Source organism: Trichoderma aggressivum (assembly GCF_033847375.1).
Source record: "Trichoderma aggressivum f. europaeum strain CBS 100526 chromosome Unknown scaffold_020, whole genome shotgun sequence".
In the NCBI taxonomy this organism is placed as follows: domain Eukaryota; kingdom Fungi; phylum Ascomycota; class Sordariomycetes; order Hypocreales; family Hypocreaceae; genus Trichoderma; species Trichoderma aggressivum.
In genome coordinates, this window is record NW_026946386.1 from 256,689 (window position 1) to 281,270 (window position 24,582).

At 48.6% G+C, this 24,582-nt stretch overlaps 6 protein-coding genes across 6 annotated transcripts; 5 read left to right on the plus strand and 1 right to left on the minus strand.

Annotated features, from left to right (window-relative positions):
* Positions 1–5,504: 5,504 nt before the first annotated feature.
* On the plus strand, positions 5,505–6,713 carry Triagg1_5624 (uncharacterized protein; the record flags this gene model as incomplete). Its single annotated transcript, XM_062900159.1, has 2 exons — positions 5,505–5,873; positions 5,955–6,713. The coding sequence occupies 2 exons, from the start codon at positions 5,505–5,507 to the stop codon at positions 6,711–6,713; spliced, it is 1,128 nt and encodes a 375-aa protein (XP_062755424.1).
* A 951-nt stretch (positions 6,714–7,664) lies between these two features.
* Triagg1_5625 (transcriptional regulator family: Fungal Specific TF) lies at positions 7,665–9,872 on the plus strand (the record flags this gene model as incomplete). Its single annotated transcript, XM_062900160.1, has 5 exons — positions 7,665–7,712; positions 7,776–8,176; positions 8,244–9,336; positions 9,407–9,577; positions 9,636–9,872. 5 exons carry the CDS (start codon positions 7,665–7,667, stop codon positions 9,870–9,872), a joined length of 1,950 nt encoding a protein of 649 aa, XP_062755425.1.
* Positions 9,873–12,137: 2,265 nt separating this feature from the next.
* Positions 12,138–13,467, plus strand: Triagg1_5626 (uncharacterized protein; the record flags this gene model as incomplete). The annotated part of the gene is made up of 5 exons (XM_062900161.1): positions 12,138–12,285; positions 12,348–12,357; positions 12,418–12,763; positions 12,824–13,237; positions 13,300–13,467. 5 exons carry the CDS (start codon positions 12,138–12,140, stop codon positions 13,465–13,467), a joined length of 1,086 nt encoding a protein of 361 aa, XP_062755426.1.
* A 1,077-nt stretch (positions 13,468–14,544) lies between these two features.
* On the plus strand, positions 14,545–16,976 carry Triagg1_5627 (uncharacterized protein; the record flags this gene model as incomplete). The annotated part of the gene is made up of 3 exons (XM_062900162.1): positions 14,545–15,504; positions 15,577–15,825; positions 15,891–16,976. 3 exons carry the CDS (start codon positions 14,545–14,547, stop codon positions 16,974–16,976), a joined length of 2,295 nt encoding a protein of 764 aa, XP_062755427.1.
* Positions 16,977–19,847: 2,871 nt separating this feature from the next.
* Positions 19,848–22,081, plus strand: Triagg1_5628 (transcriptional regulator family: Fungal Specific TF; the record flags this gene model as incomplete). Its single annotated transcript, XM_062900164.1, has 3 exons — positions 19,848–20,372; positions 20,439–20,903; positions 20,966–22,081. 3 exons carry the CDS (start codon positions 19,848–19,850, stop codon positions 22,079–22,081), a joined length of 2,106 nt encoding a protein of 701 aa, XP_062755428.1.
* A 194-nt stretch (positions 22,082–22,275) lies between these two features.
* Triagg1_5629 (uncharacterized protein) lies at positions 22,276–23,859 on the minus strand (the record flags this gene model as incomplete). Its single annotated transcript, XM_062900165.1, has 3 exons — positions 22,276–22,702; positions 22,782–23,365; positions 23,428–23,859. 3 exons carry the CDS (start codon positions 23,857–23,859, stop codon positions 22,276–22,278), a joined length of 1,443 nt encoding a protein of 480 aa, XP_062755429.1.
* Positions 23,860–24,582: the final 723 nt, after the last annotated feature.

Sequence of the window (24,582 nt, forward strand, 5' to 3'; positions counted from 1 at the left end):
AAGTGACCTCGCCCAGCGCAATACGTCTTTGGCATTGTTACTCGGCCAAATCAACGAGGCGAGAGCTGCTCAAGCTAGCAGAGAAAGTAAGATGACATGAGCCGCTTTTCTTACTGCATCCGCAGGCCTCCGCTTTCAGGAGCCGAAACGCGCCAAGGAAGGGCTATCAATATTCCGATCCGCGAGGGATCGAGCCATTACTCGTACTGCTGTAGCATGTACTTTATCAGGATTGTGCCTAGGCTTCGAGGTTGGGGTGAAGGCTACAAGTGCATATGCTGTGCCATCTCATTGTGCGAATGACTTTGATGGGCTTGTGGGTTACACTCAGTGCTCCAGGAGCAGACATTTTCGCCCAGCAATCTCGAGTTGGCGTAGCCTTCGAGTGAGACAGTAACCATTTAGTGGGACAATGCTTATTTTTTGACAGCCTCCGTTTTCTAAGAGCCACAAACCAGCCAGGGGCTATCTTATATTAGCCTAACGTACGATGATTATCTAATGAAGAAGTGAAGCCGACTTTGTCCGAACTTTAGATTTGTTGAACTAGGGGTTGAGTATCTGGTTCTCTACGTTCGTCGATGGGTGCTTATTGAGTGTTTTTGCATTCGGCAGTATGCTTTGGCATGAAACTATAACCGGCCTAAATGCTCATATCTAGTCTAGCATTCATGAAGAATCCCCATGAACAACTAATGCTTCGTCTAATGTTACGCCTTGATAGCAAGTAATCGGAGTGAAAGGAGATAATCTTAAATTTCACCAGTATAACATATAGATCCATATGTTGGGAAATGGAGATTATGTATCCTTTCATGAGTATCTCAGTCACTACACAACGTACTACAGTTGTCTTCAAGTTGCCTAGGTACTTAGTAGAGACTTGTTCTTGACAATCCGCAATATTAGGGTAACATGTTCGCCGCTCGCCAATCGAATCTACCTTCTGTGGATAATCTTGTGTTATTACGTTGAGATTTGTATGAACCTGGAAAAGCATTATCTAGTATTTCAAGCTTAAAATGAACCCTCAGTCAATTTGGCTTGGTATTATCTCATCATAGCTCCGCTCAATGAAACAAGATGGATAGCCGCCACAGTTAATGGCCGACTCTAGTCGGCAGCATCGCTACGTGTCGAGTCTCTCAGTTAAAAAGCCAATATTCTACCAATTCTAAAAAGATCAAAGCTGTATGATCCAATGTTCAACAAGAAGAACTTGAGAAACAACTAGTTAGTATCCTCGATTCACATCTCTTTCGGAAACTGCCACGGTTAATTCAGGTACATCTCGAACACGGCTAAGCACTTGCATTAGTTCAATAGCAATAGACAAACGATTTGTTGGCCCAACTACAGCCAGAGCTTCAAACGCTTCATATGGTGAGTTCTGAGTTCTTCCAACGACGCCCGCTTGTTCGACAGAAGCAAACATCTAACTGACTGCGCAGCGTTATATGGAAGAGATGTTGCCGGTGAGACTTTCTTTGAGGAGTTTATTTATTCTTAGAGTTGCAGGGCCGGGTGGCGTCCGGTGAGACTTTCTTCAAACCGATTTGGACCGTTTCTACTCTGGGAAGAATCCGGCATCTCCTGGTCATTAGTAATTTGTAAAAGCTAAGGAGCAGAATATTATAGAAGAGAAAGTGACTTCATAGTGAGATCAGCAGTATATGGCTCTCCTTGCATCCAACGGTGGCTTTGTCTGTATATTAGACTTGTCTGTATATTAGACTTTTAAATCACCTAATAAAGCAGGGTTTAACTTTTGTTCTTCGTCACTGACTAAACGGTCCCATGTGGTAGCCTCTTTCAACACAATATGTTCTAAAAAAACCCGTTGGGATTTTCGATGGGGGACATATTTGGTATATTTGTATTTCTCAACATTTAAACCAAGAGCGCCAGGATCCCCAGATGTGGCTGATTGTAGAAAGGTAACATCATTGTTCTTGGACAGCGGGGATTAACTATGCTCTTTGTGTTGCATGCTGGGATTACACCGCTCTCTGTGACAAATCTTGGCATTTTCTGATTCACTTGGCAATTATATTACACGCAGATACGACCACTATTCCGTATTAATAAGTACCATTAACCATCTGTACGTCCAACCACATGGAACGATCGTGGAAGGAGAGGTGGTCTGCGTATCGAGTTGTCAGAGTATTATACTCATCGTAAATGTCATCGCATCTATCAACACTACTCTGGGTCATCAACGAGAGGTTCATTGAACTATGTTCCCTAAGCCTCAAGTTGGGCAAATGGTACAGATATTTCCAAGGAAAAGATTTTACTACATCCAACATATCGGCTTGTTTCACAGCTACAGAGATACACACAAACATATCATGTATGCTCTTCGGAGAGATATTCAGGCTAAAGATTTGTACATCTTCCAATCTTGCCATGGAGGCACGAGATAAAGTACGAGCGTGCCAATAGACAGGCAGCCTTTGCTCGATGGCACGACTAGGGCATATGAAACTGTTCACAACCATCGAGACTGTTATCCATATCAAGAATATTCCTCCTGCGACCTTTTTTTTTCGTTTCAGTACGCGGGTAAGGACATGAGGCGTTTCAGTCTGTTCCTGACGCCGCCTTGATCGCTTTCTATGCTACTCTGGCTGGGGCGACGGGGAACAGAGTTAACTACGCCACAGCCTGTAGCATATCGTGTCGTCGCTACGCGATTCGACCGTTCTATGCAGACATGTTAGGCATTCTTTTGTACGACTGCGTCCATGACCTTACGGGTGCAATCATATCGGCCCGGGTCGTTCAACACCGCATCGAGCTTTGCTCTCGCCTTCTCAGAAGCTGACGGCATGGTGATACGTTGTGCTGCAAGTTTGGATCAGTGAACAGGCGATTTGCAACAACTGATGTGCAAAATAGAGTTCGCCAAACGGTTTTATATACTGCATGCGGGGTAACAGTGTTGTTTCAATACATATTCTGTTATAGAACTAAACTCTGGTTGATGTCTGCAACCCCAAAACGTAATTATGACATCAAAGTCCAGGATTATGCTAAAGCCAATAACCATACCAACTGGCTCACATTTATTAGAGTCCAAATGCAGAGGCTACCTGGAGCTATGGAGGCAAGAAAGGTTATTGCTTTAACGATGGTTGGGCGTGGATTAATATTTCTCCAAAGTAACTCTTTGAGAGCTGCCGCCGCCGTGAGTCTTGCCTCTTGTAGATGGAATACACGCTGCAGCAGGTCCATCCATTGCCGCTAACCTCAAGCAATGTAGTTCATTGTGTCATTTTGTTCATGGCATATTTTAAGTAAACTATGGGGGCTCATAACGCTATTTCAACAACCAACCAGCGACTGCACTTCGGAATGAAAGCCGTCGATTGTACCCATTGTCAAGTATTAGGGCGGGCAAACCAACCAGCGAATCCACTGGGTGTTCTATTTAGGGACGACCATTTGGTCAGCTAACAACCGGTCTTCAACTCCTGACGGGCGAGCCGGGGATATTGAGATTAAGAACCTAACCAAGAATGTGCTCGACTGTGTGGCGGCTTACGGACGACAATAGCGCACGGGGAAACAGCTTGTTCGTGAAGCTGACTAAAATCTGAGATGCTTGTAAAAGTTCCCAACAAGGGAAAGGGTACACCACAAGGCTCGGTAACCTACCTAGTGTGTTGAGATCGATACATATTGCTTTTTTGGCGAATGGATGGATGAACGAATTGCCTCCTTGTACGCCGTATATGCGAGGCCAACTGGCAATATGCGAATGCAAACTAAAATAGACGAAGTGTGTGATTCATGCGCTGGCGAGAGCTATGATGTGGTCTTGTTCGGTTGGTTCCCATCAATAAGCGATGCCCTGCAGCCAATATTTACAAAGGGCCATGATTTAAGAGGTGAATATTCTCCATGGTATATAAACCAAAGAACACCAATCCACAGCCGCAAAGGGCCGTGTCAGAATTACTGGGAGAGCGCATGTACTATTAGCTAATTGAAGTCCGTCTACGGAGTTATTCCCAAGTGCTCGGAAGTCCCTGAAGGAAGATCGCGGAGAGTCAGGGAATTTAATTAGATGAATCTGACTGCGCCACGGAAAGCTTAACCGCAAGGATTCTTTGCTTGTGACGGAAACAAGGGCATTCCGAGCCGGTCTCCAAATCTACTGGTTTAGAATTACAAGTTATTGGGCGTGCTTTACATTTGGTTGCATCCGGGTTGCTGGCAGGATGCTCGACGGATGCAGCTCTAGTCTGCTGTCGGGCATTTACTTTGGATCCAAAAAAGCGGCTTGTCCTCCCGACGTAGGAGTGTGCATTTACTGGTGATGGCTTCAACAGCTAGCCTTGTATTTTTTGTTGAGACAAAACTGTTGACAACGCCTTTTGGGTAAATATTATCAAGCAGCCACCAGAAAGGGAAAATCCTGTTGAAATGAGGACCTGTAGGTTCTGGAAGGATGAGCGCTTGCATGTTAGCGCAGGAGTTTGAAAATAGTGACAAGAATGGTGGAGAGAAACGCCACAGCCTTTGAGCAGCCGAATGGCCGTCCACCAAAATACAAGCACTCAGAGAGAGAGAGAGAGGACATGAGAGCTGTCAAAAATAAACAGGGCTCTGTTTTAAGCAAAAAGAGTGAAGCCCATGACAAATTTTTCTGGCGCCCAAATCCACAGTAAACTAATGCCTCGCTCGGACAAACAGTTGTCGTCCATTTCCTTCACATGAGTCTAAGTTGCCGCCCGATCCGTTGTTGTTGGACCTTTGGCCAGGGCTCCGTCAGCCTGATCCGTGAGCCCTTTCAAGCATCATTTTCCCCGCTACAACATACACAGGGTCGAAAGTTTCAGTGACGTTGACGGCTGTCAACGGTCAAAAACATGTTTGTTTATACCTTATTCTTGGGTGAAACAAAGTCCTCTCGGCTGCGCCAGGCCGCGTTGTTCACCAGGGAGACAGAAACGCGCGCTTCTTGAGGCCTGAACTGAGGCCAGACGCGGCTGCGCACGTTCACGCTTTCGCAGGGCTAGCTAAGAAAAGGGAAGAACTTGGGCCACAGCCTCAACGGCCAAAAATAGCACGGCAGTCAGCAGCCAGTAGTCATCCGCTTACCAACGTAGTTGGGCCTTTGACTGACTGCTCTTTTGCCAGACTGCAATCGGCAATCTTAGCTTCCGGGTCAGGTAGTCTAAAATCGGAGCTGTAGCTCGATGGCTTAGAGAGGCTTTTGTGGGAAGCAGCCACATGCCGTCCGGAAGCAGAGTGGTCCGCCTGTTGGGATGGCAGAGATGATGCCGTCTAGTAAGAGCCTAGTGAAATTGGCCTGCAGCGAGTGTTGATGGTCGTGGAAGGGACACCCAGTATATAACTATCTCCTAGGTCATCCCATCTCAAGTCAGAATATCATCATCCATCACCTCTCTCTTTCACAAGTCAGCATCACAACACCACTCCAACACCTTACTAATATCCACTTACACACACGAACCAAAACACAAGCAACGATGGCCAAGCTCACCAAAGTTCTCGCCTCTGCTCTGGCTCTGGCCGGATCTTCTGTCGCTACGTGGCCTCCCAACAGCAAGGACTGCACTACCACCGCTGCAGCTGCCGATGGCTTCCCCACTCCCAGTGCTCAACAGCTGAGGTCGATCGAGGAGACTGCCGATGGTACTCTCTCGAATGCTCCTCCGCCAGCCACACTTGCCGACAGCACCCTTCAGTCACTCCAGGTCATCGCCGTCAACGAAGAATTCGAGGTCGCCTACTTCCGGTCCCTTCTCGCCAACGTCACAACCGAAGTTCCCGGCTTCGAGTCATGGAAGGGCTATGGCAAGGCCGAGCTGGAGAAGATCCTCAAGGTTATCATTGCTGTAAGTTGAGGCCGGGCTAAGCCTTTCGAATTACGCTTTTGCCTTGATCCATGCTAATATCTGGGTTTCCTCCCCTTTTAGCAAGAAGAGCTCCACGCACTCAACGCACTCAATGCCCTGAACAAGTTCAAGAAGCTTGCTCCTCTGCCCTGCAAATACCACTTCCCGGCCACCAACATCCACGACGCCATTGCCGTGGCTGAAGCTTTTACCGCAGTGGTTCTGGGCACTCTCCAAGACGTCACTCAGGGCGCTGCCGCAGCTGGTGATGCCGGTTTCACACGAGGCGTGGCTTCCATCATTGGTCAGGAGGGTGAGCAAAATGGCTTTTACCGAACTCTCCTCGGCGCCGTCCCCTCCGAGAAGCCATTCCTCACTACCAGCGTCGGCCCGTTTGCTTATTCCTTCCTCATCAACAACTTTATTGTTCCCAACTCGTGCCCCTTTGACGTCAACTCTCTCGGTGTCCCCATCTTCACCCAGCTCAACGTTGAGGGTGGTTCCGCCGCTCTGGCCGTCAAGCCCGATGATCAGTGGCTCCACTACAGCGCCGACCTGAGCTCCGTCAAGAACGCCGGCAAGTTCGCCAACGGCAAGGGTGATGGTCTCTTCGTCACCTACTTCAGCGGCCAGCTGCTGCCCATCAGCGTTCCCGTCAAGGACTTTAAGTGGAACGGTGGCAAGGTTTCCTTCAAGGCCTTCTTCCCCTTTGAGGAGAACATCATGTTCGGCCTGTCCCTCGCTGCTTTGACCGACGGCAGCAACTTCACCAGCCCTGATGCTGTTCCCGCCGCGACACTGGCCGCCCCTGCTATTATCAACGTCAACGACGAGTTTTAAAGTTGAAGCAGTGGGAACCTAAAAGCACTTTAAGAACATAATGTGTAATGCCACTCAATATTAAGGGAGATTGGGGGGTTAACGGTTGGGATTTTCATTTGTCAATAGGACTTGGGGGACAAGAATATATCCAATATAAGGGGGACTCTGCATGGGAACTTTAGGGGCGCATTTTCTTCTTTTCTCTAGTATTCATTCAATCAACAGACGATATCTCATTTCAACTTACCTTCACCTTATTTCATCTCACGTGCCCCAATAAAGCAAATAAAGTATACTTTGCATCGTGAAATCGGTGTTGAGAGAGACTTGCCTGTTTGATAACAGTGACAGAATCTGTTCTGAGACTTACCCTAGCGTTTTGGTTGTCCGTTGTTTAACGCCGAGTCTACAGATAGGGTCGTACAGCAAAACTGTATTTGCAAACAGCCATATTTAGATAAAACTTTTGCAATCACCAATAAGAAATGGATCTGAAAGAGAAGCGGGAAAGTGAATAAAACAGTCATGGAAATTGAAATTTGGACAGTTTCTGTCAGCTCTCACCGGGAGTTTGTCTACCGACATCGTACGAGCTGGATGACTAAGAAAATCACCATTAATTCTGCCTTAGGCATCAATTCTCTCATCATTTTTGTTGGTTTTTTTAGGCGGATTAGCTAATCAGCTATGATGCCGAGTTGCCTATGAAGCTGGGCGGCGACTCTGACCGTGGTGAGCTGGAGGAACAAACAAGTTCTCAACGTACTCCTTCATACTCTTACGCATTGACACAGCATCAATCGCCATTCGGACAATTCGCAGGTTTCGAGTATTAAAGATCGTCTCATGTAAAGGCATACAGATTGGGCAAACCTCTCGTTGTATGACTCCCATTGGTCCGATTCAGCCCCGCGTGACAACCAACCTGAGTGAGGCGCGTTGAAAAATGAGCTTCTCAAGACCGCCGTGATGAAGAAATCAATTGCTTGCGGCGCATGTCGGACGTCGAAGAGAAGAGTAAATCAACACCAAAGCCATCTCGTTCCCGCTGCGGTTTGCGGCTCATGCTGATTCATCCAGTGCATCCATTCTGGTGGACCGCCATGCATCCGCTGCAAGGAGAGAGGCGATGAATGCATCTTCCCTCCCAAAGGCACTTCCTTCATCTTTAGGCGCTCGCGGCTTGAGCGCCAGGCTCGTGCAGCGTCCAGTGCTCTGCCGGCGGATGCCAACATCACAGCCTCGCTTTTATCAGCCTCCGCAGGGCCTCAGCGTGGCACTGCGGAAGACCCCGATGAACAACCCAAGGTCAACCTTTGGGAGATGGACCCTTTGGATTACGTGACTGATGAGGTCAAGGAGAGCTATCTCAGGTGTTCCTATAAGTGGTCATTTCACCATATGCCTACATTCTTCGCATCCATCCGGAATAAGACTCTGGACCGGTCTGTTGCGTGGGCGATGCTGGCCATCACTGTGCGGTTAGTTGACAATGACCCTTGCACCTAATACTAACATGCCCGAGGGATAAGCTAACTTGAGGCCAAGATTCTCTCAAAACCCGCCAGATGGCTTCTCTAGTCAGATTCAGACGAGTAACTACTTCGCCGCTCATACCAGGTCTCTCATCCTTCCATCAATAGATGAGCCGAGCTTGCAGCGGATCCAAGTTCTTCTCATGCTCACCGGCCATTCATGGGGCTCGGGCGAAGGCAGACGTGCGTGGGTTTACCTCGGAATGGCTGTGAGAATGGCTCAGATCATGGGCTTGTTCGAAGATCCTCCGGTCGCAGCCCTGGATAGAGAAGAGTTTATCCACGGAGAAGAACGACGGCGTACGGCATGGACGTGCTTCCTTATGGACAGCCTTTTGAGCGGCGGCAAAGGCCGCGAGCGGTTACTATCCGCGGATAGCATGCACATCCAGCTGCCTTGTGATACGAGCAACTTCATATTCGGCGAACCGGTCATCTGTCCCTATATAGAAGGCTATCGATCCGACGGTAGTCATATGATCCCACGCGGCACCCTGGGCATCGTTGCATACAGCATGGGGGTTGCAGATATTTGGGGTGCTGTTGCAAAATGGTCCTGCTCTTCACACCCGAACAACACGCCTCCTTGGCAGCCACAGTCGGAATTGCAACGTCTACTACTGCGCTTGAACGCTTGGAGAGAATCGTTGCCTCCTCGCCTGCGATATGATCTAGCGCTACTACACGCACATAGTGTCCAGAATCAAGGACAGGCATTCTGTTATATGCATTGCATCTACTTCATGTCTGTCATATTTCTATATCGATCCTATCTGCCCGAACTGGAGATGCACGAAGAGGCAGAGCATGAGAACGGCGATAGGAAGCAGTGGACCGAGTTCTCTTGCAGGGAACTCGCAAAAGTTGCCGACCAGGTGTGCGAAATGCTTCAGGATATCCGTGGGTTTGGTCTTTTCTTTTTGCGTGGCCTGGTTCCGTGGATAGGCTTCACCATCTACACGGCAGTTGGAACACTGCTCTATTTCTGGCATTTCCCCCATGTCAGTGAAGGCGACCCGCAGATCGAAAGCTGGAGACAGCGCATCATCGACGGATGTGTTTTCCTCAAGGACATGAGGCAAGCCTGGCCCATGGCCGATACCTGGGTATGTCGCCGCTCTTCACACCAGCCCCCTGATCTTCTCGCGAGCATCGCTAACCGATATTAATTCCTAGCGTGAAACCATCAAGGCAATGCATATCTTCTATAGCAATGTCAAATCAAAGGGCAACCAGGCCATGAGCCCGAGTGCGCGTCGAGAGATGAGAAACGCCATCATCGACTACGGCGCCTTACAACCATCTCCCGTTCAAGCTGCCGATAGCGGGAGCGAGGAAGAGACTTTAGTAAGTTCTTCTCTACTGGTGCACCCTCACTCGCGGCCATCACTGACACATTCGATAGGTTGTTTCTGAACAGGAAGAAACGAATACGAATGAGATCAGCACAAATGAGACGGAGACGGAGACGGAGCTTGTGTCTCACGAATTTGGCGTGGTACCGCCTGCCGATTATGACCTTTTTGATACGCATTTTGATATTGACTCTGCGATGCAGGCGTCGTTTGCCGATGCCACCCAGGGCTTCTGGGAGGGATATCCTGGAAATGTTGATGTGTCAGGATGGGAGTTGACGCCCTGAAAGATGATACTATTCCAGCCATCCAATCATGGCGTCATTCTCACTTTTGTTCACAACCATATTTGCGATTAAAGGCTGTTCTTTTTTTTCCTACCATGTCTCTCTTCCTTTTCCCTATCATTGCCATACTCCTATATGAAAGTCAACCCATGAGACCAAGACTTCATTATAGGTACAATCAAAGCATGAATACCCACCCCTCTACTCTATATGCAACGAAAATTCAACCAGATTTACCATTCTGCGCCAAAACTCCGCGCCTGTTGACCACTTATCACAAGCCCAACGTGATCCCACTACCCATTCTGCCATCGTCATCATCGCTATCAAGTGATATCTAATAAGACGTTAAAACCGAAACCATTGGCGTGACGAATCATGACAGCTTGGAAATGAAGCTAAATTCCTCTCAGATACTAGCAGCTCGACCAGATCCGAATTGTTTCTATACTCCCAACAAAATACCAGGCTTGCGGTAAACTTCGGGACGACGATTGAGAATTTCGACGACACCCTTGTCGTTTCAGACTTTGCCTGGCGGAACTCGCAACCATATCCCCAGATGATCGCGTCTCGCCCAATAATTGGCTTCCAATATGTGGATATTGCTACGGAAGGTAGCGAGCCTGCCGACCAGGCTCCGACCTTTCCGATCAAAGTCCATGAGGGGCGGCGATTCTTTACATAGTAGGGCGTAGAGACGCCGAGGCATTACGTACGGGATACCACGGACTCTTTGTTGTTGAGAAACAGAGTCAATGCAGATTGGGATATTGATGGTCACATGGGCAGTACGCGCCTTTTGGCACAGTCATGAAGGGATAACATCTGGAGTCTAGGTGCAATCGTTGGCAGGTCGGGTGGCTGGGGAGGGCTACAGTATGTGTTGTAGCGGGGAGTGATGATACTCTATCACATGGAGAAGCATTTTGCCATCAGCTCACTGGGAGGAAGCGCTTGTTTCACACGGCACTAGCCAGCGGCCCGCAGAACCGGATCTCTTCGTTCCGAATCAAAACGCCCTGGGATTTTTCGGAAGAGAGTATTAATGATATGACATGGGGAATCAGCGGGGCCCTGTCGGCATACTCTATACCTTATACCTTGTGTAGAGCAATACTACTAAGCAAGTCAGGAGTTGGTTGCACTCGTGATAAATACTTTGTCCTTGTCTTTGTACAATTCTATCATATCTACTTACTCATATGCGATATACTATGTCTATTAATATATGCCATATAGTCTACCTTGTCCTTGCAGTGTCACTCACGCTTCCTTCTTGTCTCCGCAACAGGGCATGGCTTGACATCATACAGTAACATTCATGGAAATCGTCCCATTGGAGGGTGTCATTGTGGATATTGGATGTCGGCCTGTCGGACTGTTTTTGCTGGCCCATCCCCATCCTGACAGAATCCACCGAAATGCACACACGGCTCAGCATGAGAAGGATAAACCAACTCCCTCCTAGCGGCAGTAGCGCTCGTCCAATTGAACATATTGCATCAAGCCTATCTTTCAATTGCAGTCCGTAGCTGGATATCAGCACTCTTCAATTAGTAGATCATAGATAGCAGTGATATGGTGAATTTATCCTATCTACAGCCGCGCAGTTTTCTACCACACTCAAAGCTCGGCCCCGCGGCCTGAGCATGAAACTGCGGCGTCTGCGGCGTTTGCGGCCTCGATGATCCTCTTTTCCAGAGCGACAATGTTGCAACAATCTGGGGACAATGCAGGGTTCAGCGGCAATTGAGCCTGCCCACAGGCATCCCTTGCCAGCCGCATCGTGGATATCCTGCATGAAGAAAAAAACAAGCGTACGATAGGAATTGGATCGCTGAGCCGGGGTATGTCATCTCCATACCGAGGGTCGGATCGGATGCAACCCACCAGGTGGTTCGATATCATCTTTTTTTCGCTAAGGGTTTTTTCAATCTGCTCACTGCATCGACAACTCAGAATACGCAACCATCACCGAGATTCCGATGGCCGAGCGTATGCGGCGTATGCGGCATCTTGATTGCGACTTGTACGGCCAATCGATTGGAGAAGAGACGGGAGAATCCTATTCTTGTGCAGCAAATGATGGAGTTGCGGTCAATACTAGGATTATTCTTTTGCAACATGAGCGTATTTGCTCTCTTTGACGTGATATATAAGCGTCGTGATATCCAGGCATCTTCTTAATTCGAAACGATACTCATCCCCAACCAGCCAACCTTAGAAACATCCTCATCAAAGTCACACACACCAAACGCCACAATGGTTGCCACTATTCGTCAGTACAAAGCTGCCTGTGTTCAAGCCGAGCCTGGCTGGTTTGACCTGGAGAAGTGCGTCCAGAAAACCGTCAAGCTCATCACTGAAGCTGGCGAGAAGGGATGTAAACTCATTGCTTTCCCTGAGTTGTGTAAGTTGATCTATAAATAGCAGACAACAGAAATAGAGGATTTTTACTAATGAATTTTATAGGGATTCCCGGGTACGAGCTTTGAAAACCAAGCACCACTTGCTAAAATTTGAAACTAATGGATAATGATAGATACACCTACTGGGGATGGCGTGTCAACTACCAGGACTCTCTGCCCCTTCTCAAGGAATACCACAAGAACAGTCTGAAGCCTGACTCTGACGAGATGCGCCGCATTCGATCTGCTGCCCGCAAGGCTCAGATCTATGTCTCTTTGGGCTACTCTGAGATTGAGGGCAACAGCCTTTACATTGCTCAGATTATCATCGACCCCAGTGGTGATGTTATCAACCACCGCCGCAAGATCAAGCCCACCCACGTCGAGAAGCTTGTGTTTGGTGAGGGAACCGGTGACTCTTTGGTTAGCGTTGTCGAGACTGAGATTGGCAATCTTGGCCACCTCAACTGCTGGGAAAACGTAAGTGGCAACAGGCCTGATATCATTGTTCAAGCGTTGAAACGTACTAACTCGCTGCAGATGAACCCCTTCCTCAAGGCAAATGCTTGCGCTCAATATGAGCAAGTTCACGTGGCCGCTTGGCCCGTCTACCCCCCAGCTTCTTCTCTTCAGTACCCCGACCCCTACACAAACATTTCAGAGGTCCAATCCGAGCTGGTGACTCCCGCCTACGCCTACGAGACTGGCACTTGGACGCTTGCTCCTAGCCAGGTCGTCACTCGCGAGGGTGCCCGCATGAACCTGCCCCCTCGTCTGCGAAATGACGAGGCTGCTGTTGATGGTGAGGCTGCTGTCATCGCAAATGGCTTCGCCCGCATCTACCGCCCTGATGGCTTCCGCGCCGTGCAGGATCCCCCCAAGGACTTTGAGGGAATCTTCATTGTCGATATCGATCTGGACGAGAACCTTTTGACCAAGCGCCTGGCTGACTTTGTATGTATTCTACCCACTACGTCCAAGCTTAACATTGCACTAACTAATGACTGTGGAAAAAGGGTGGACATTACATGCGACCTGACCTGATCCGCCTTCTGGTCGACAAGACGCCCAAGACGTTCCTTGTGGACACGGACAATGTCGACCCCAAGAACTTCCAGAGCTCTCTGCAGCGCGTTGGATTGGACAAGCCCCTGCCTCCGCCAGAGGAGCAGAAGAATGAGTAAACTGTCTGATGCAGAAAGGACTAGCCTAGAATGGCGAATCATTTGTTATGACGAATAGTGTAAATGGTATATGAATGAAATCTCATCTTGAATTGTTATAACCCCCCCGTGTGATTGAAGACGTGAATTGTGTGTATTAAGCGTGCCTTGTGAGAAGGGATGAGAAAGCCCTCAACGGAAGCGTTACATGCTGATGCGAATATGCCGATTACTCATCGAACTATTATATACACGTATACGAAATAACATTATAAGATAAGCTGCATGAGCGGGGATTCGGTTGGAATTGACAAGATGTTTCACTCTGTAGGGTGGCCTTGGGATAGCTTGCAAATGCCTGTGATGCATCCTGGCGCGATGAGCTCTTGTTTTCGCGTGCTCTTACACAGCTCTCTCAGTTGCATTATTACAATCAATTGGCTTCTGGATCCGCTCAATCCGTTATAAGACTTACGTCGTTGACTGAATACACGCAGCATAAACACAACAAGGGTTTGGCTTACTGTAGTACACGTATTCCGCACTTCTTCATGTCATGCGCACAATCTTGCTGTACCCCCACATTCAGTCTTCCAGATAATTCGGCACTTGTCTAGAATTGGCACCGTGGCTATTGAAGATAAAGTACAGTTAAGGGAAACATCCGCCTTGGGCCGGGAGATGAAGCGGAGAAATCCGCCTGGTGCTCCTTTAATAGTAACCCGGTAACTGAAAAGTTATTACTAACCAAGCCATGGCCGTGGAATAATATTTTCCCGATCGTTTGCCTCGCTTGTTCGCGTGTGAATTGCTCGAGCGTGCTTTAGCTATTAGCACGGGGATGGACAGCAGAGATACCTTGTAGTTTCTCGCACCGTCGGCCCTTTGAAGAACCGCCATGGTGCTCACAAGCCGCAGCGTGATTTCATTGTTACCCGGGCGAATTGACAAATGATTTGGCGCTATTCTGACATCCATTGTGGCAATTTTGTCGGCAACCGTTCAAGGACGCGCTCGTGGGACCCGGAAACTCATCGCCGAAGACAGCTGGAGCCGGACTGACTTGACTTGGAAGAGATCTTTCCTTCGTCCAGATGGATGAACCGCCGGCCGGAGGCGCAGGGACTTCAGCTCCCAAGTCTTCGAGGAAGAGGAGACACTCGTATACGCGCGTTGCATGGTGAGCCGGGCCTTGTGTTTGCAATCGGCGTTAATCTTAGTGACACCCTCCCAGTGATGAATGCCAGCGACGCAAGACAAAATGCAGCGGAGAAAGGCCTTGCAAGGCCTGCAAAGAGAGCAACCATGCCTGCCTCTATGACCGCACGACACGGTTTCGAGCTCGTAATCGTACCTCGTAAGCTTGAGCTCCTGTCATCTCGTCTCTATCATGACCAGTGTAGAGCAGAGCATCTCACCCAAGTTAGGAACACTACAGAAAGCCAAGGCTCTGCTGCGAATGCGCAGATCCAGGTTTATTCGGAGCCCATCTCAGGAGCCGCCAACGCTGGCACTCCTCCGGCTCCTCCCTCAAAGGCGAATGGATTGCTTAGCTCAGACTACTATCTTCAGCTTGCCGAGAGACTTTTGACCGCAGCAAAGCCTACATCATCCCAGAAGGCGAAGAGCCAGGGCCCCTATGAGGGAGTACCTGTAACGTATCTCTTAGAGAAGCTTCTCGTTCATCGGGCCAGCAAAGCTGCAGGGAATGTGCTGGCTTTTGTCGACAATGATCGCTGGCTCAGCATCATTGCATTTTATGAAGAGGAGATTGGCGTTCAGTATCCCTTTCTCAATCTCGAAGAGTTGAAGCGCCAAATCACGGAAATTGATACAAAGAATATGAAGGATGAGCAATCACCCTCTGACACCAAGCCTAGCCGTAGCCAGGTCGAGAACATTGCGATACATATCCTGGCCATCATTTCCATCTTCGCCGACGCCCGTGCGATTGGCATAGCAAATCCATGGGTTGAAGAAGTATATGCAGAAACAGTGGCAAGGACTCAGCTTCAAAGCACCATCAATGCCGCCGATTTATGTCTTCTTATTCTTGCCGTAAGTTCAGGATGGCCCCCCCGGGATTGTGACGAATTGTTACATTGTCTAACCGTACTGTGTCTGAAACAGGCCATGTTCTTCTTTCATAGTGATCGAGAAGTCCTTGCCTGGAGAGGGATTGGTAATGTTCTCCGGCTGCTTCAAGAAAATGGCTCCCGGAACTCGGGAGACTTGAGTCTTCATGTGGGGAGCCAGATTGCATCGCCCGGGGAGAAATTATACTGGTGCGTCTACACACTTGACCGGCGCTGGAGTTTTGGGACAGATTTACCATTTGCCGTCCATGATACTGAGATCGACCGACATCCCATGCTAGGTGTAAGTTCGATTCGCTCGTCCCTCGTAAGGCTTACAGTCTCGCTCATCGTTTTCTTTCCCTCTAGAACGACTCACCTTCGTCATCGTACGTTATGAGCATGGTATCTTATTGTCGAATCTCCTCAGATGTGAGAAAATGGCTACTGGAACCCATATCTGGCTCTGCATCTGACATGACTCGCGATTTCCTTGACTTTCGCGTTGTTCAATGGAAGCGTAATTTGCCAATTAAGCTTCATTACGACGACTCCAAAAAGTATGATCCAGCAAGGGTCGATCGCGGAGAGTATAGGATACGTCTCCTCCTCTACCTGAGAGCCAACCAAATGAGGATCATCATACACAGGACGTCGGCAAACCGCCTCGCATCAAATAACCTCGACCCTTCTACAGTTAATGTCCTGGCTGAGGTGTCTCACGACACCATTCGGACACTAGTCCGACTAGCCGATGAAACGGACATCTATCAGGCACAACATAAAACATACAACCATTTCCTTGAATCTGCTCTCTCATCGATGCTGCTTGTCTTAGGGAGCATTAACGATGATGCCAATCGAGCTTCGTGCCTTCAAGATGCCTTTGATGCCGTGGAGCTGATACAGCGACTCTCACTGACATCACCCGTTTCGCAACGTCTCTTGGAAAGATTACGCAACATACATGAGGCTATGGACAGCTTTCGAGCGAGAGGTAGCAGAGCAACGTCGCAAATCTCCTCGAGTTTCGACGGAGCAACGTCACTGGTACAAAATCCATACAGCCCTGATCGGTCCATGGCCTTTTCTCGGCTTGACGTGGATCAGAACCAGGGCAATGGTTCAAGGACAAACATGGACTTGGCGCGGTCATCTGAACAGTCACTAGCAATTTCTTCATTGACTGGTCGTGACGTGGGCGAAAGAGATCATCATCCACGCGGTATCATGGGGTATTCCTTGGATGCCAACCAGTCAATGGCCTCGCCATCTCAGTCTTTCCCCCAAACATCGTCCGCCGACATTGGGACTCTTTCAGCAGACATGTCGCATTCGAGACGTGGTTTTGACATGTCTGGCTCTATTCTTAATCTGGCTCAGGATTTGCCCTTTATGAATTTTCCTGAGCTGGGCCAATTTCTGGATGAGAATCCAGTTAGTTTTACATTTTAGAGGTGGGGATGGGCGCAAAGCGAAACCGGCATGCTTAGAGGGGAACTTGTTGATACTTTTTTTTGATACTTGTATACGATACCGTTCACATCTATCTAATGAATTATAATGATATTACTTCTCATGCACTACTAATCTGATTGTTGAAGAAGTGCCGTACGCAGTTATTTATTGTTTAGACATGCATTATAGTTGTCAGCAACTTGCATGATGCTCTCATTATGTGAGCTTAATACTAGATGCTGGTTCGCGGAATATCCTGACGAAGAGTGGCCAAAGGAACTAGGCGGTGAAGTATCATGCAGAGCGTGGAGACCCTTTTAAATGAGTTTATCCTTTGTCTTACATTGTCTTACGGAATGTCCTTGAAATTGTACGACTGTGTAAACGTTGGTGGTCCTAATTGGCGGGTAATTAGGAAGCACCAATTAACTCCTTGCATTCGGCTTCTAGAGTATCTGTGACTCTAGCCTCTCCTTTGATGTTTTTATCTTCATTCGGAATCTGCCGCAACTCGCCGTTTGGTCTCTGCCGGGGTGGTTGTAGTACTGGGCACGGATAATCGGTCGGCTGCTGAGTGCGATCAGCTAGAAGGAAGATTTTATGCAACTAGAAGCAGAAGAGTCATGATTAGTGATTATCCTGTAAATAATGAAAGAATCCAAGGTAGAAGGGGCTTGTATGTTCGCATCTGTGTACACCTTGATATGTACTTGAACTGTTGTATTGTTGGAAGCTGTTGGAATCACCGTCCAGATAATGTGCGAGAAGTTGAAAGAATCCAAGAGAAAAGGTAATTGAGCCCGAAACACTCTGTACATTCTTGTAATACATAAGGGGTATCAATGAGGCTGTGTTTAAAACGATTAGCAGAGTGCCCGTTTCCGAGATCTTGTTTCCGAGCACTCGGTTGTTTCCGAGAGTTTGTTCCTGTTACGGGCTAGGATACCAAGAAAACAGTGAGACAGAACCTGGCATTGAAATCACATCAGCCCACTATTCAAGCGACTTGCTGCATCTATATCTTACTTGAGTTTCTCAATACGATACTGAATGGAAGATACAAATCTCTTCAAATAGTGGGTTACTTTCTCATGGAATATGTTATAATCAGTTAGTTTCGCCTGCCGAGAGGTGGTGATCGTCAAAACGCCTTGATTGCTGCCAAGATATACTGAACCAAGTTTGCTTAGTTTGCTTGTCCAAGAACTAGTTTCGGGGTGTACGATTCATGCGTTGTTGAGAAACGGTGCTGGATTTGGAAACTTTTCCGACCTGCAGGTGGGAAACACACTATAGACCTTCGATGTTACCCCATTTTCTATGGGATATGCCAAGTGGCTGGTTCAGTACCCACATGACTTGGGAAATAACCCTATAATGCCATGCAACATGATCTGCCGGGGATCTGAGATTCTTCACAGGCAAAGTCTTGGCCGTCATTATCTTTATACAGGCAGTGACCAGCTACCTAAGACTTCGAAATGGGCTGTTTGCCACCAGGGTAAACAGTAAAACAAATACATTCAGATCACTACTTTCTGATAAAATGTGGTCCAAAATGAGCGACATGATATAGGTGGTCAGATAGATAGAGTATAGGCAAATAGAGACGTTGAAATTAATCCTTCCCAATATCGTTGATACCATCCTTATTATACCCCGAGTGGAATCTTACGGAATCGTTTATATCGTTATCCCCCTGATTGATATTAAAATCCCTCATTCTTAAAGCGATTAGCGATCACCCTAATATTAACTGTTCCCGAATTGTGTTAATAGGAGCACCCTCTCGTACGAGAACTACACCTGGTCGAGTCATTTTCGACATTCCGAGGTAGTTGTATATCGCGCGTATTGCTCCTGGCGGAATGACGTCCGCCGTTAACCGAATCCGAATCAAAGCTCCTTATAAACTGGAGTCCCGGCATGACCGGAGCGCTATTGATGTGCGCTGTTAAAAGCCTGGCTGCTTTCAAACCCACGGAAGAATAAAATGCACGATGTATCCCAAATGAATTTGGGGCGTTTTGGGCTCTTCGCCCGCGGACTTGGGAATTACTGCTATTCATCACCACACAAATTCGGAAGAACGGAATGAAAGCCTGGTGTTGGGAAATGATGACCAGCCATATCCAAAAGAAGCAGAGTAACAATGATGGTAACGCATTTCCTGTTGACTACTACTTGGGAATAACCCGGATTATACTAATGGATTTGTGATAGGACAACTATGACAGCGGCCGATGGCCTGAGATGCTTACTGGTTACGCAGCCAGTCAATATTAACCATTGGTAGCCCTCCCCTCAATGACGGGAAGACTGGAAATTCGACGAGTTGCTGGCCAACCCGAAGCGTTGACGCCTGGCAGGGCAAAATGTGACGCAGTCAAATGCCTTGACAAGCTTAACCGTGCTGCATAAGCATGCATGTGGAGAGGCTTGGAGCCGAGGTATGAAGAATAGCGACGAGGCTATTATTTGCAACGAAAACATGATTCATCATCAGTTGCCATCCTGTCTATTCAACTATTCTGACTCTTGTTTTATATATAGGTCTTTTGTGAAGACGAACCCCGTGTTGTCTTGGTGTTGTTGCTGAACAAACTCTTGCCACAGAGTTGCTTACTACTAGCAAGATTGGCATCTTAGCTCTCAAGATGACTAGACAAGCACGACTGTAATTACTAATAAGTCGCCGGCACTCCCGCCTCTAGCTGAAAGGGGCAAAAATACCACGGCTCGGCATCGGTGCTTGTGGAAGAGCCGAGACCGACAACGTCGAGACAAAGTCATTGATTATCCCAGGCTCACTCAGATCGGTCGGGCACTCTTTTGATCACTGAACCCGAATTGCCCAGCTTTCGAGACATGTCTCCTCCGCAAGATCCCAGCCGGCCGGGCAGTACTGATTCCCCTCTCCCTCTGACCACGCCTCCAGCCTCGACCGACCGTGGTCTCACTCCGCCTTCGCCGCACCCGCGCCGGAAGCCGGACAGGTCGTGCGTACTCTGCCACCGGAGGAAGATCCGGTGTGACAGACAGACACCATGCTTGGCATGCGTGAGGGCTCGCCTCACGTGCACATATCCGGCTTCTGACAAGCCTGTCCGTCGAGTTCGCAAGGCTACTATTGCGGATGTTGCCTCGAGGATTTCGGACCTTGAGAAGACTATTGTGGCGGCGTCGTCCATCGACCAAGGAAATACAGCGAGGAGATCATTGCCACCACATGCTCATGTCTCTGCATCAATGGGCTTGTCGGTGAGCTTACCGGTGAGCCCGCATGAGTCTCCTCAGGAACCTCAAGAAATCCCATCGGAGGAGGTCTTGATTAGAAACGGCACCTCAAGCCAGTACTTTAATGAACTTCTCATTTCCAAAGTCATTGAAGAGGTGAGACTTTGCTTCAGCCTAGGAAATTATTTGCGTGCGTTAAGACTGAACTGACAACTCCTTTAGGATCAGGATAAATCATCGCTGCTACATACACCGCACAGTGAAACTAAGGAACAGGATCTTGACTCACCCTTCAGTCTCATGGGCTTGCTGACATGTCCTGCCGTATTTGATGAAAAGGAGAGAGGCTGGCGGTTATCACGGTTAAGTGCCACGCAGCTGTGGCATATATTTGTACAAAATGTCGACGCCACTATCAAAATATTGCACATTCCGACAGACGAGGTGACTATTTTCACCGCCATCCATCAACCGGAATCGGTATCCAGTGATGTCTTGGCTATGGTCTCCGCCGTGTACTTTGCGACCACGTTGACTCTGGAGCCGGAGGAAGCTCAGCACATTCTGGGCGTTGACAAAGCAAATGCCTTGCGAACCTTCAAAAGGGAATTTCAGATGCACTTGGCAGGGGCCGATATGCTGGAGAATCCAACAGTTGTGCTGCTGCAAGGGCTGGCCATATATCTGGTAAGCCCCTTTCTGCTTTCAAACGTTGCTCTAAGTGCAAAGTTACTAATGCGTAAATTCAGGCATCATCACGGGCTTATTATCACGGAAGAGGCATCTGGATCTTAAACGGTCTTGCTTTGAGAATGGCGCATTCCATTGGCCTTCACCGAGATGGAACTAAGCTAGGCATATCGCCATTCGAGTCCGAAGTCCGAAGGCGGCTGTGGTGGCATTTCTTGGCCAAAGATGGAAGAGCTGCGGAAGATCACGGTATTGATTCATGGTCGACGGTACCGGGCTACGATACCAAAATGCCACTGAACGTTGACGATAATGAGCTTCGTCCGGACATGAAAGAGCTTCCACCCCCTCACGGTGGATGGACCAAAATGAGCCTTCCGCTGACATGCATGGAAGTGGCCCAGACCCTACAGAACATGGCCAATCTCTCCATGATGCCCTCAGGATCAACACCGAAAGAGGTTATCAGGAGTAACATGTTCAGCCAACTCAGGTCTCGCGTGGAGCACTACATAAAGCCGTGCAACCCGGTCATACCGATACAGAGAATGACCATGAAAACGGCCCTCGCCATGGTGCACAAGATCGACTTTGTTACAAGGCAGCAGCTTGCCATCCTGGAGAACCCCGATAAGCGCAATGCGTTTGCCACGGAAGCAAACTTGATTTCTGCACTAAGGTGTCTCGAAATCCATCTCGAGTTATGGGGAGACGAGCTTCTTGGTCCCTATAGATGGTGCATGTATGGTCATCCGCAGTATCACATGCTGCTATACGTCCTCTGGCACCTATGTGTTTGCCCGACTGGCCCCAGCGTTGAGCGAGCCTGGGCTGTTGTAGAAAAGATGTTTGAGTTGGAACAAGTCAGGCTTTCTACGGCCGTGTCTAACCCGGCGCTCAAATCCGTCATCTTGAAGAGACTGCACAAGAAGGCTGAATTGACCAGACAGTCGTTGATTAACGGAAATGATATGACGAGTTCCATCTCTAAAACGGATGAAGTTCCGGGTGACGAAGAGATGCAAAATCCTCCACAGGAGGTAGTCATGGATGTTCGTCGTTTCGACGGGGAGAACGTGGATTGGAGTAGTCTAATGCAGAATAATATGCCCGATTGGAACACGTTGGTCGAGGATTTGCATTTAGATTTGCATGATTTTTCCAGTTACTTTTAATAACGGCATATTATGTACTCATATACCCATTGATTCAGGAGCGTTTTGAGAATAAATTGAAACCAATCAACTGTAAATTTTGATGTGTCGTTCTGCTCTAAGCGCTGATGCTAACTATGCTGCCCATGAACACCATCTATATGCTAAAATGTGTACTCGTATGCTGTCAATTATGTACGTGACGTGCGCTCCTTTTAGAAGACGGCTCTCAGCTTCCAGCCCGTCCTGTGGATTCTTGCTGCCAACACAAAGGTCGTCCCAACAATGCAAAAGACACCTGCAAAAATCTTCGGGCCAAGCCATCCAATAGGCTTCTCTACAATGGCACCGGAGATGGGGCTTGTCGTAAGACCTCCAAAAGACGAGGCCAGAAACACTAGACCAGTACGGAAGCCAATCTCAGACGGAGGTGATATTTGGACGACAAGGGCGGCGATCAAAGCGACGTAAGCTCCTGAGAAGAAGCCAAAGAGCGTAGCAAAGGCGATTCTCGCGGCAGTTGAAGATGCGGGAATCCAGAGGCCCAGGACGAATATGCCCGCCAGGTAGCAAACCGCAACGAAGACGTTGTATCGACCCCATTTGTCGCCAGCATAACCAGAGAAAACACGACCGAATAAACTGCACGAAAGAGTGATCAGTAAAAAAAAAGGACTAATGTAGAGGGATCAGATCCTCGTAGTTCTAGTGGGAGACTTACCTTCCAGCGTTTAGAATAGGAATGAGGTATAGCACCAGATTGGGGTCCATTCCTGCAGCAGCAGCCTCAACGGAGATGTAGTTGATCGGGGTGTACAGTCCAAATGTAAAGAGCAGCAATCCCATGGCAAGACAGAAAAACTGAACCTCGGTGAAGGGAGTGACCATTCGCTTGACGGTGATGGGCTGGAATTTGGGCGGGTTGTGCGTTTTTACTGTCAAGATGGCAACGATGAGAAGAGCAAGGATCAAGAAAGCTGAGATTCGCATAGCCCAGCCGAAGCCGACCTCGTCGATTAAGCGGCTGACCATGATGGGGAAAATGACACCTCCCAAGCTTGAGCCAGTTGCTAAGAGTCCGTAGGCGGCGCCGCGCTTGGTGGTGAACCATGTCGCAATGCTGTTGAGAGCCGGCTGGAAGATGGCAGAGACACCAATGGCGCTGCAGACTCCCTGTGAAAGGAGAATCTGGTAGTAATCGTGAGAGATAGACGTCATCATCAAGCCAAAGACGTGAAGAAACGTTCCGCCAATAATAAGCCAACGGGGGCCGTACTTGTCATAGATCAAACCGACAATTGGCCCCTTGAAAACGCATTGTTAATATTATAAGATACGCAAAGTAAAGAGTTAGCAAGTTGGCTTACCAAGGCCAGCATAAAGAAGATCTGCAAGGACGGGATCCATGAGACGGTGCTACTCGAGTACTCTTTGAGGATTGTAGCCTGGTAATAGTCTTGGAATACACCAACACCTTTTTGCACAAAGGTCAGTCTCCAGTTATCCTTTTTCGTATTGAATGCAGGAGGGTACATACTGTTAATCCACCCAAAACTACAAAACGACGTGCACCAAGCTCCTACAACTACAAGCCATGCTCGAAGGCCACCGTCCGGAGGCGGACTGCCGATGGGTGTCGCAGCTGCGGGCTGGTAACCGGCGTCTTCCTCCCCTTTCAGGACAATGGGCTCCTGGCGGCCAGAGCCATTGTTGCCGTCCTTTTCGGAAATTTCGACGCGGCGCTCGAAATCATCAGCATCTTCGATAGCGGTGCCGCTGGAATTGGGACTTGTAAACATGGCGGGCGACTGAGAGGGCGGCAGATGGGAGGAGATGTTGTAAATAATCGCCGGTCGTGGATAGGTTATCCGCTCCTTGGACTGCCGAGCACAATTTGCATCCAGAGAGGTTGCTTGTCGCAGATCCAAAGAAGGGTTACCTCAGGACGAATACATGCCACATATAAAGGTGAAAAGTCTGTCGTTGGGACCACGGGCACTAAATCATGGTCATCCTGGTGACAATAGGAAGCTGAATAACCAACACAATACATAATACAAGATTTTCAGGAGGCCCGGGCCTTCAAGGCGGCCGAGACCGAAGCGGGCGTGAGCGTTGGGATCGGCCCCCAAGCCGCCGCGAGCGCACATGGCCAAGATCCTGCTGCCGGAGCAACGGCTGTCGGCCTCTTGTTTGTTCTTTTTGGCTTTACTAATTGACTAATCGATATGGAGCTCTCTGCTTTATAATGAAAAGGGTCTATCACGGGATTATACTCCAAAGTCACCAGCTTCACGCAGGTTTCTGCTGCAGCTTCTACAAACCAACCATGCCGATTGACCCGACTTTAGCGACGGACGCGAGACGAGAACGGCTATGAGCAAATAAGAAAAAATTTCCTCTAGGTTGAAGGATTTAAGAAAGCGGCTAGCTTCTTTTCCACTTGGCTCTCGGTCGACCGAGCGCGCTCTCGGCCCTTTGCTGGGGCTGCCGGACTGGGGGTTCATCAGCTTTTAGTTTTT